Raw genomic sequence first — 11999 nt, 5'->3', positions numbered from 1 at the left:
AATAAGCTAAAAAACTAGCTAATATATAGGAATTAATTATAAAGAAATAGTAGAAGTTAGAAAGACTTAATTAGATAATTCTTATATACTAGTCTATCTCTTTTAAATAGAGTAAGTAGTATACTCTATATATTTTATAAATAGAAAAGCTCTTATACTAGTACTCTAGTAGAAAAACTTTCTTATATTCTTATATTTTATAGTAAGCTCTATATAGCTTACTACTTCTATAGTTTCTAGTTCTTTTTAGAATAATTTATATTATCTTAATAGTTTAGTTCTTTTATAATATAGTTCTTCTTAGTTATTTCTTATATTATTAGTACTTAGAAGTCTAATTCTTTTATTTACTAGCTTAGAGACTTAAGCCTATATATATAGTTTTAGTTTCTATACTAGTATTTATATTAATCTTATATCTAACTCTTTCTTACTAGTTTATAGTAGAAGCTTTCTCTAATATTAAAATTCTACTTTAAACTTTCTACTTTACTTAGTATCTAAGTTATATAACCTATATTTATAGAAATTATATTAAGTAGTAGTATTCTAAACTAGCTCTTCTATTATAAGTAGCTTTAAGTATAGAATAAGAGTTACTTTTATTAGATACTCTACTTTTAGAGTTAATTATAAAATATTTAAAAAAGCTAGACTTTAAATAAATATTTCTATTCCTATAGTTCTACTAGTTATTATCTAATTCTACTATAGAACCTATAAATAGGCTCTATAAATAGAGTACTTAATCTCTTAGAATAAGTAGTTAACCTAGTAGTACTAAAGATATATACTAGTATATAGAAATATATTCTTTTTTCTTTCTAGTATACTTCTTAATAGATTTATAAGCCTCTTATTTAGCTTATTATTCTACTTTCTATCTAGACTAGAATATTTTTCTTATAGTTTTAGCTACTTTATTTTATACTTCTCTCTACTCTTTTTACTTTACTTTAAAGCTTTAATTATAGTATACTTTTTCTTTCTTTTTAGCTTATTTTAGTACTAAGTTACTACTCTAGCTTCTAAGTTTAGAATAGAATTTACTATTTAGAGATTCTAGTCTAGTCTCTTAGTACTAGATCTTATATTAGTTCTAGCTATACTAGCTCTAGTTTATAGTATTCGTTAGAGTTTACTTAGTATATACTTCTATAGATTTCTAGACTTTCTTTTTTTTTTTATTACTTTCTTTCTATTTATATAGATATCTAGCTATTCTATACTTTACTAGTATAGCCGAAGCTATCTATTTCTACCTATAACTATATAGAAGTATATAATAGAACTTCGTAAGTAAAAGGCTTAATTAGTATATAACTAAATAAGAATAAGCTACTAAAGTAAAAGTAGAAGTATAATATATTAAAGAAGATAAGATAGCTAATAGATAGCTCTAATAATACTTTAATTAATTAATTAAAGCTCTAAAGTAATTAAAATAAATAGAGTTAAAAGTACTACTTCTATAGTCTATATTTATAGAGTCTATAAAGCTAGTAGTAAATATATAAGCTAATTTAGCTAAACTATTAAGAATATAATAACTAAGTAGAAAGATAGTATTAAACTTTTAGTTTAGTAAGCTTAATATATAGTAATTATAATATAGTTTAAATTATAATAATCTATATAGTAATAGTTAAGAAATACTACTTTAAAAATATACTAGAATTATAGATTTATAAAGTTCTATAAGTTATATAAAGTATACTTCTATAGCTTTCTTTTAATTTATATTCTATAGAAATAATAACTTAAATAATTTTTTAGCGATTATTAGACTATAAGTATAGTACTACTTAGTTAGTAGATAGTATATTTCTACTATATACTATAAGTAAAGTACTTTCTATACTAGTAGACTCTATTTATAATATATAAGAATATATTATAATACTACTAAACTAGCTTTTAAAGTAACTATATAGTAGAATATAAAGTATCTATAGATTACTAGTTCTTTATATTCTTACTTTATAATCTATAGTATTTACTATAGAGAACTATTCTATATAGCTAAAGCTTCTAGGCTAACTCTAGTATAATTATATAGTTCTAGAATAATAACTACTATTCTATAAGAAGTAACTATCTAGTATAGCTATTACTAATAACTATAATATAAACTATAGTTAGTATAATAATATAGAGTATAATAATACTAAGCTAGTAAGTAATACTATAGTTATAAAATATAGTCTACTAGTAACGACTATAACTATATTAACTATATAGACTAGAACTATAAGTATTACTAGTAAGAAATCTAGAATTACTTAAATATCGATAATAACTTTACTAGTTCCTCTAGCTAGTAAAGTAACTTTTCTATTAAGTATAATAATAGCTACTACTCTAGAAATAGCTTTATAAGCTTAAACTATTCTATAAACTATATCTATTACTTAAATTACTACTATTATATAGAACTCTAAATATAAGTATAGTTCTTCGATAATATTTTCTAGTATATTAAGTAGCTTATTAGCTACTATTTAGATAATATTATCTAGTAGCTTAAGTACTATTTTCTTAATAACTAGTACTAATAGCTAGAGTAGTACTTTTCTAATAATAGCTACTTCTACTACTATAAGCCGATTACCTATAAGTCTAAATATAATTTAAGAAGTAAAGAATCTATTTTTTAAAAACTTTAGCTAAAATACTTCTATAGATTTATAGTATATATTCGAAGATAGCTTAGTATAGAAAAGCTTAGCTTAAAATAGTATATATACTATATAACTTAGAGTACTCTAGTATAGTTTAAAAGCTTTTATATATTAAAGTATAAATACTTTTATAAGTATAACTTATATTCTAATTTACTATATATTTATAGTAGTTAAATATCTTTTCTATAGTAATATATAAGTTATATAAAATAGTTAGTCGATTTCGAATACTATATATAATACTTAATAAAGTACTTTATAAAGAGCTTTTCTTTATTATATATATAGTTTTAGTATTTTTTACTATATACTTTTACTTAACTTAATACTTATATTATTTCTTTCTAATTTTATAATATTCTAATATAAAGTTATTTCTACTAAACGTTTAAAATAAGCTATATATATTCGAAGTTCGCTAATTCTTTACTTCTTTAGGAAAGCTAGCTCTTTAAAGCCTATTATTAGTCTATAAATATATAGTAATAATCTTAAAGTACTTATAACGAAGCTTCTAGAAATAATTAGTAATAAAGTAGTTATAAATATAGAGCTTTATAGCTATATTAATATAGAACTACTATATAGAAAAGTCGACTATATATTTATAACTAGTATTTCTAAGTCGATTATAATATTATTCTTACTATTAAATATTTCTTTTCTTCTTAGCTTAGCTATAAGTATACTAGCTATAAATAAGTATACTATAGTAGTATATCTTAATACTATAAACGAGATTATCTAAGAATATAATACTTAGAGCTTAAGTAAGAATATAAGAATCTTTACTACTTTTCTAATAGTACTAGAGTATCTAATATATATATAGATATTACTTTTATATAAGCTATAGTATTTATTTCTAACTAGAACTTAGCTCTTTTAATAGTATACTACTATTACTTATAGCTATTAACGAAGTAATAACTAAGGCTTTTATAACTACTATATATAAAGTTTTTATTAGAGTTACTAGAAAGTATATAGACTTTCTAAATAACTCGACTATAATTATTTAGAGTATAAATATATTCGATATAGTATAGAATATTCTACTACTTATTATATTTAGTATAACGACTATACTCTTCTTTAATAGAGCCTACGAAATTAGTAATATACTTATAGATATAGCTATTTCGCTAGTAAATACTAACTAGAACTATAGAGCTTATCTATATATATACTAGAGTTCTAGTAAAGCTACTTAGTATAATTATCGATTCTTTCTAGTTACTTCTACTAATTCCTTTTAATTCTAATCTAGTTAGCCTATCTATAGAGTAAATATATAGTACTCTAATAATAAAAATATAAAGATAGTAGCTATAATACTACTTAGACTCTATATACTAAGTAAGTATAAGCTTACTACTATTAGCTATTATTAATATATAAAATAAAATTATAGGCTCGGAAAGTTTATTAGATACTATAGCTATTTTATTCTAGATACTTATTATAGACTAGTTAGCTCTATACTACGACTATATATCTTTACTTATTACCTTATAGATATTTTACTTTAAGAAGCTATATTCTTATATAATAAAGCTTATCTAATAGGCGATTTACGTATAGTATAGCTACTAGTATAATAATAGCTTATAGGCGACTTATTTTTTAAATATAAATTCTAGAGCTAGGCTATCTTTCGTATATTTATAGATATAGTATAAATAGTACTTTAAGTCTATAAACGACTATAGAATAGCTATATAGATAAGCGATAACGAATTAAAAGTAGACTTAGTTAGAGCTAATATAAAGTAGGTCTATTCTACTATATAAGATATATAAATATACTATAAGTAACTATCTATTCTATATTTTCTATTAAGTTACTATCGAATTAATAGTTCTTACTAGTTAGAGTAGTACTATTCCTATCTCTTACTATAGACTACTCTACCGAGTTTAGCCTAGCTAGATAAGAATACTAGGCGCTCTTTAATCTAGTTCTTATATATATTAAGTAATTAAAAGTTATAGATAGTAAGTAGATCTTAAGTTATTTTCTTTAAAATTACTAGACTTCTATAATATAATATTTTCTTTTTAGTAGGCTATTATACTTATTAGTATTTAGAATAGCTCTTTTTAGATTATATAGTAGTCCTATAGAATATAAAGTCTAACTATATATTTAGTACTAGCGTATTCTTTTCTACTAACTTATTCTTATTATTTACTCTAGAATATATTCGAATATAAAAGTATTATAGATCTCGAAGTTCTAAGTCTAGGATAGTCCTACTATATTACTTTATAGTTCTACTTATAGTAGAAATATAGAGCTCCTCGATATCTATACTAGAAATTATAGTCTAGTAGTAAAATTATAGGTATTATTATCTCTACTACTAAGCTACTTTATATATATATCGGATATAGCGTACCTATAGAAGAAACTTTATATATAATACGAGGCTATATCTCTTTTATCGACGTTTAGTAGTACTTCGTCTCTATATATTCTATATCTCGTAAAAGCTTTAGCTAGACGAAGTAGAGTTAAAATATATAGCTATACTTCCGTATAACCTAATAGGGAAGGTATCTAGGACCTAGATATATAGGACCGGTATACGAGTAATACGACGTAGTAGAGAGGTAAGGGTCGAATGCTTATACTTAATTATCGGCTCTAGGCCTTTAATAATACGATAATATATAATTCTTGTTCACCTTATAATCCGCATAGCGCAGCTCGTATCTCAAGCGCTCTGTATCTCTATCGCGAGCGAATAATAACGTCTCTGCGACCGGAGCACTTCTGCACACTTGCCTAGCAAGTAGAAAATGGCCCAGGAGCCCATCACAACGGCCATCTAATATCCATCGAAAACATAACTAGGCCACTCGTTTTCTTTCATGAAGTCGGCCTTCGTCTCGCCCAAACGCATCATGCTCCGACCCATGCCAGCGATGCCGATTCCCAAGGTGATGAGATTTCCCCATCGACTCCAATGCTGAAATAGGTCTTTTGCTGACATGAGACTGGGCTCAGACGCCATCGTTGTCAAATCGTCGTCGCGGCTCACTTCGGCTGCCTTCTTCGTGCGGAATCCTACCCAGGTGTGCTCTGCCAGTAGATAGATTGAAAACAGTACTTGCACCATGTATCCAGCTATGGCGACTTTGTTGGCGACTTCTGCGTCTTCTCTCGACAAGGAGGTAGCTATCAGTCCTGCGCCAGCGGCTTGCAAGACAATGATAATCGTGTTACATGACAGGTATGCTGGCCGCTGCCATTGAAGAGCCGGTACCCAGCAGAACGCTTCAGCACGAATCGCCCTGATGTATTGCGTGTGCGTCAAGGTAATGGTAAACATGAGAAGGGATGGTCCGAAGAGTAGCAAGACTTTCTGTGCATCAAACAGAGATTTACTACACGGATGCCATGCAGAGGCCAGCCGGGCGATGTATCCAACCAGTTGACCTGGGATGAATGTTAACAAGACCTGAGTCGATCATCTGCAACAACACTTACAGCAGCCGCCTAAGACCATGAATGCATTGTCCCATGTTCTGGTCTTGACCATATGCGTTGTGTGTGCACCCACGCCAACAGTGAAAAGGACAACAGCGACAGTAGCCAACGGAACGCTGGGAGTGTAGTATCGGTATGTAGACTCGCAGTCTAGAGCCAGTGTCGAATCCATCCCGAGAATCGAGAATCGAATAAGGCAGGTCCTGATTGAGCACAGGATCCGGGTGCTGGTGCAGGTTAGAGGGATGAAATTGAGGTTTCTGGGGACGCGAAGGTGAGGGCGCTTATGTATATCATAGCACGAACGTCAGAAGTCACAATAAACACCGAAGCACAAGGTCCAATAAACACAGTCGAGAGACAAGACTTGTGCAAAACTCCATTTGAAACGCCGTCAGCACGCCAGGTGCCCCTGTTTGTCATCTTCAACTACCTGCCAACAGGCTATGCCAGGCAGCACTCCTGCCATCAAATTTACCGAATGTGACCTCCAGTCTGTCAGTGGGGCGCAGTTGCCCCAATCTCTGTAGCCAAACCGTTGGGGCATTGCCAGCTATTCCTATTCCGTGATGTCAAGCCCAGTCGTTCTCAGCGTCCCCGGAGAGCTTGTAGCAGATGATGCGGCCTCTACGCAACCACAGTTCTTGGCTGAGTATGAGCGGGTCCTACCTGCTGCTACACGGCGACTTGAAGACGGAGTTTTGCGCAGCCTACCATCGAATATCGGGAACCTATACGCAACTTCGCTGGCGGCGCAGACTCTGCGCTACTGCGATTAGAGGGACATATGTCATCGATGCACTATAGAGGATACAGCAACTCGTGGCTCGTCCTCGTCTCATGAACCCGTGATGGTCTCTATCTACCTAGTCACCATAGCTCTGTTCCGAAGCCGTTCGCCAAACATCCCAAATAACATAGGAATGGGCGCAGCGCACAACGCAAGCAACCCGAAAAGGGTGTTACCCCAACCCAAGCCCAACCCGTCGTAAATGCTCAGCCCACTCAGTGGCAGGAGCGCACCGAGCAGGTTTCGTAGAATAGTGCTCGCAGCAATCGCACTGGCAGCATGATGATTGTAAGTATCCACCAGATACGTCTGGATGCACATCAAGATGATGATGACGCTGAACCCAATCACCGCAGTCCCAATCTGCGGGACAATCCAGTGTACCCGATAATGAGCTCCCCAGCCATAGATGAGGAAGCCCACGGGGATGGAAAGACTTCCTGGAAGGACCATGAACCACGGCAAGCGGTCCTCTGGTTGCGGCTCTTGATTCATTGCGAGTTTGCGACGAACTTTGAAGTCGCTGAAAGATGCAGATACGAACAGGCCAGCCACAGTCCCGACTCCACTGCCCAGATAAGACAACCCAGCACTGCCCGTAGAGAAGTCGTACTGATCCACGAACACAAAGGTGAAGGTCGTGAAGAGGATGTACAGCAGCCCGTACAGTGTGGCAATGTAGAAGCACATCAAGGATGCGACCGGCGAGAAGAGCAGAATCTGCATCGGGCGTGCAAAGGACTCTTTTATGAGCTGCTTCCCAGCAGTTTTCGAGGTCAGCCGTGGATGCCACGCTGGATTTCCGGTCTTCTTTCGAAGCCTCTCCGCCTTCTTGGTCAAGATGGTATCGGCGTATGTTTCTTTGAGGATAAAGAAACAGGCGACAGTCGAAATTCCAGCCTAAATCTCGTCAGCACGTCTGCAGTCACTTGACCACCGCTTCCCAGCCTTACCGCGATCGTTATCACCCAGAATACCCATCGCCATCCCGCAGATTCTGTAAGGTAGCCACCTGCAATCGGACCCTGTAGCAAACTGTCAGCTGTACTGCGATTTGAAAGGCACCTGCTCATGGGTACTCACGATGACCGGCCCAAAAAGAGGTCCGAGAGACCAGCAAGACATCGCCAACCCTCTGCGCTTTGCGGGGATCATATCGGAAATGGTACCGCTTCCAATGGTAACAGCCTGCAAAGCATCAGCATTTTGGACGAACGAACATGAGCGTCTCGTTCGACTTACACCAACGCCAGCGAATCCAGCAAGAAATCGAAAAGCCAACAGCATTCCAATGTTCGTCGAGACAGCATTGCAGATCGTGAAAACGACGAAAAATATGTTGCAAACATGGTAGACGACATTGCGGCCATACAATTCGCTACAAGGCGCAACGATCAGAGGACCGAAAGCAAACCCCAACACGAAGATCGACACAACGAATGTAGCAATGGCTTCGGAATCCGTATTGAACTCGTCCAGGACATTTGGAACGCCAGGTGCGAACATCGATGATGCGAGTGGACTGTTTCTTGCAAATCAGCATCAGGTCCATGACTCTTTGAGATCCGACTTACGCACGTCAGAAAGGTGACGAAAGAAATAGTGATGATGGTGATGATCTTCCGTGTATTGGTCCAATTCAAAGGATTCTCCGGATCTTGATCTGCGGGCTCCTCCCACCATACTTCGAATTCGTCACGGGCTGTTGCTGCGGCATCGCCATCCAGCGATGCATTTCGTTCGATGTCCAGATCGCGAATGGAATCCTGATCGAGTGACTGTTCGGCGCTCAATCGAGGGGTCTGAGGCCCAGAGGTCAACTTCGCCGGCGAATTCTGCTCAGCATTGTCTGAAACTTCATCGGGCAGGTATCTTGACTTCTCAGACAGAACCATCTCGCCGATGAAATGTTACCGGACGAGCACTCAATCCAGGTCCACGCGATGGGTGCGAAGCGAGTCTGTGCGATGTTCCTGCTGTCAAAGACCAGCGCCTACATGAGGCGTGGCCCACAACGTTTTGTAGTCTGCAGGCTCGAGGTTTGGTAACGATACGACAAATACGACCTGCATATGTGCTGAATGCCACCATCGGTATGACATATTTGCCGCTCCGGGTACTAAGAGCCTGTGGCTGACGACTCTGGATCTTGGCGGGTCCTAGTGAAAGGAGGTCATCCTTGTCTGCTGCGCTAGCTGAAACGATCTCGCATTCGGAGCCAGGTTTCCCGACTATCTTATGAATGGTATGTGCTGCCCGCAGTTCTCCATAGGATGCATCGGCGCGTTTGCACAGTCCGCCCTATGGCCCGGGATTGCCTTTGCAGTGAGCACCAGTTGTGCGAGGTGCCATCATCCTCGCCAGAGTTCGGTCTGGAACATTGCAGTCTAAGTCATGCCAGGCGCTGCAATGATGGCAATGACGGCTGCATACAGAGCATTCCAGATTTGAAACTTCTGCATCGAGAGATTAGTTTGTGGCAAGGCGTCGACTCCATGGGACGCAGCTTCGATTCTGTGATTTCTGTACGTGGTCCAAAAGTCACATTGCTCGAGGCTGCTGTCTCCAACGAATTCTGTGGCCGGTGAGGAAATAAACGCATCCTTCAATCGTAATTGGCAGATTCAACCAAACTTGATTGAGTCAGTGAGGTAAAGAAAATGGGATGTAGCCCGCGTCGTCATTGAAGATGGTGAGCGCCATGCGTGATGCAGCTACTGATAAGCAATGAGATCTCTTCGATTACTGGTCTGGCAAGGGCAGACTTTCGCTTCCGCATCTAAAAGGTTTGTCCGATTGTTTTCCTCGCATGCCGAGCGGGGGAGTCGCAGCCCAACTTTCAGCGGCTGTGAAAGAGGCGAGGTGAATAGTCGGTCAAAAGCTGCGTCGAGGCAAAGGTTGACACTAGAACTGGGCAGCATTTGCGATGTGTGGCTAGCAGCCAGCGCTGGGCGTCGACTTGGCTGAACGATGCTTCTAAGAGGAGCTTTGATTACTCTCCGCTGTCAAGATCGACTTGGGAATAACTGATCAGCAATGTGCTTAGGACCCTCGTCAATGCTGCTCACCATGTTTGTGTCTGCGTGAGCTTTTGGCCAGTCAAGCCAATGCTGCAGATCGTGACCGTGTAGCTCCTGCTTTATTCCTTGCAGACAGTAATTGCCCCAATTCGTGCTGTACCAGGCGGACTGTACAGCAAGCGACACGGATGCAAAGTGCGCGAGTATGACTAGCGCCGGCGGCACTGAAGCTCGAATGAAGGTCACAAAGTCCAGAGGTATTGCGGTCATCCAGCTGAAAACATGGCCTTCTTGTTGTCAGCTGTGACTTTGAATTGAATGACATGTGTTTTTACCCGTCTGCAGCTGGTTCTTAGCTGAGTAATGCACGACGCTCCTGTGAACGTCTTCGAGGGCAGAAAGTGCGTCTCTGCAGATATTTCTCTGGTGTTCGCCAAAGCAAGCTGTCTCAATCATTTCGTCCAGCACACGAAACCGCTCCGTGACAACGTCCGGCAAAGTTACTTGATCGCGATCGGGAATATCGTACCCAGCGAGCACGGGCGCCAGTGGACTCGAACGGAGCCACGAGACGCATGCATCAACTATTGTCCCCACTCCCCGTGTTAGCAAGAATAGTTCGGTGACTTGATCCATGCTGACGTATCGTGGTTCTGGCAAGGCGTAAGCGACCGCGCAGGATCTCGCAACAGATCTGGGCTTATGTTAGCTCAAGAGTTACAAGGAAGACTTGATGCTGACGAACGAAATTGATATTACACTGGCCAACGCGAACATTGGCTGAGACAGCTGCTCGTTCAATTGGGTGGATAGCAATGAGTGAAAGGCGCCGACCGCCTTCGCTTGGTGGTTGTCACACAGTCTCATATGTCGTTCTGATTCGTTCGGTCGTCGATGAATGATGTGCAGCGCCGAGAGTGCGAGCACTCCATGCATTACGCTGTAGCAATCAGTACATTCCCAGGCCATGCTGTGCTGCGAGTTTGACATACTGAAGGACTAGTCAGCCAGTGCATTGCTTTCGTTCGAAAATAAATGCACTTACCAAAGGATGACGGGTCGCTTCTTCTGATACCACATCTCGCCATAGTCTCTGTACATTTTTCGTTGCTCCTACGGGCTCAAGCGTCGTGGTTACGATGAAGTGCCGGAGGAGTCGTAAGTCTCCCATCCAATCGTCGACGGAGATGGCCATTTCGCCATCTTTGTCGTGGATCTGGAACGCATCGATCAGTGCCCATCTTGTGCAAGTCTTAATCTTGTTGGTGCAGGGAATGCGATCCAGGATCTCGGAGCCGCGCGCGCGGCAAATCTTGGATGCCACATACCGTGGTGGTGGTGGAAGGCAGATTCTGCAGACTGCACTGCTCGCCGCGCCGTACGCAGTTCCTGCATGGGACTTGTTCATCGCACTGTCGATATACCGATTAGTGATTCACTTCACCAAAACAGCGCGCCGCGCCGGCAGAGCAGCTACCTTCACGCGTCGTCGCTTGCACGCCATGCATCCTCTTCGGCTCTTCTTGTGCCCCACCCGACACATGGTCGCATGTCGCCGCGACTGAGCAGCCGCCGCTGGTGTTGTTAAAGAGTTATCGCATAATTCGTTGATGGAATTCTCGGCGTGCAATGGCCCGTTCAGTCCAGTGCAGATGTTGTAGCCTGAAATGCACTGCCAGCCGGAAAGAACAGATTGCTTGGCGGCACCGGCTCGGATGCTGCCGACCAGACGCGACCGCAGGTGTTTGCCTCGCCATCATGACCTTCTTCCTTCTCACTGCTGACTTCTCACCTACATCGCGGAACGCCGCGGCGGTCGAACAACGAACATACGCTCCGTCGAGAGCGAAGCCCGGTCATTAAGGGCAGCCGCAGCCGCAGCCGTTGCCAGCAAAGCACACGGAGAGAGCCTCCAGATTCGAAGGACGACAGACCACGCCGGCGGCGGAAGATGCCACGAATGGAGCACCTCGCTTCTAGGATGCTAAAAGGAGATGAAGCCGAAAAAT

General features: G+C 39.0%; 2 protein-coding genes across 2 annotated transcripts; both read right to left on the bottom strand.

Moving 5' to 3' along the window:
- Positions 1-5518: 5518 nt before the first annotated feature.
- Positions 5519-6352, bottom strand: RHO25_002160 (uncharacterized protein; the record flags this gene model as incomplete). Its single annotated transcript, XM_065602184.1, has 2 exons — positions 5519-6129; positions 6181-6352. 2 exons carry the CDS (start codon positions 6350-6352, stop codon positions 5519-5521), a joined length of 783 nt encoding a protein of 260 aa, XP_065458256.1.
- A 690-nt stretch (positions 6353-7042) lies between these two features.
- Positions 7043-8865, bottom strand: RHO25_002159 (uncharacterized protein; the record flags this gene model as incomplete). Its single annotated transcript, XM_023594750.2, has 5 exons — positions 7043-7870; positions 7924-7995; positions 8054-8158; positions 8213-8492; positions 8549-8865. The coding sequence occupies 5 exons, from the start codon at positions 8863-8865 to the stop codon at positions 7043-7045; spliced, it is 1602 nt and encodes a 533-aa protein (XP_023459039.1).
- Positions 8866-11999: the final 3134 nt, after the last annotated feature.

The sequence above is a fragment of the Cercospora beticola genome, chromosome 1 (assembly GCF_033473495.1).
Source record: "Cercospora beticola chromosome 1, complete sequence".
Lineage (NCBI taxonomy): Eukaryota > Fungi > Ascomycota > Dothideomycetes > Mycosphaerellales > Mycosphaerellaceae > Cercospora > Cercospora beticola.
Note: the sequence above shows the minus strand (reverse complement) of the source record. Positions and strands in the feature narration are given on the sequence as shown.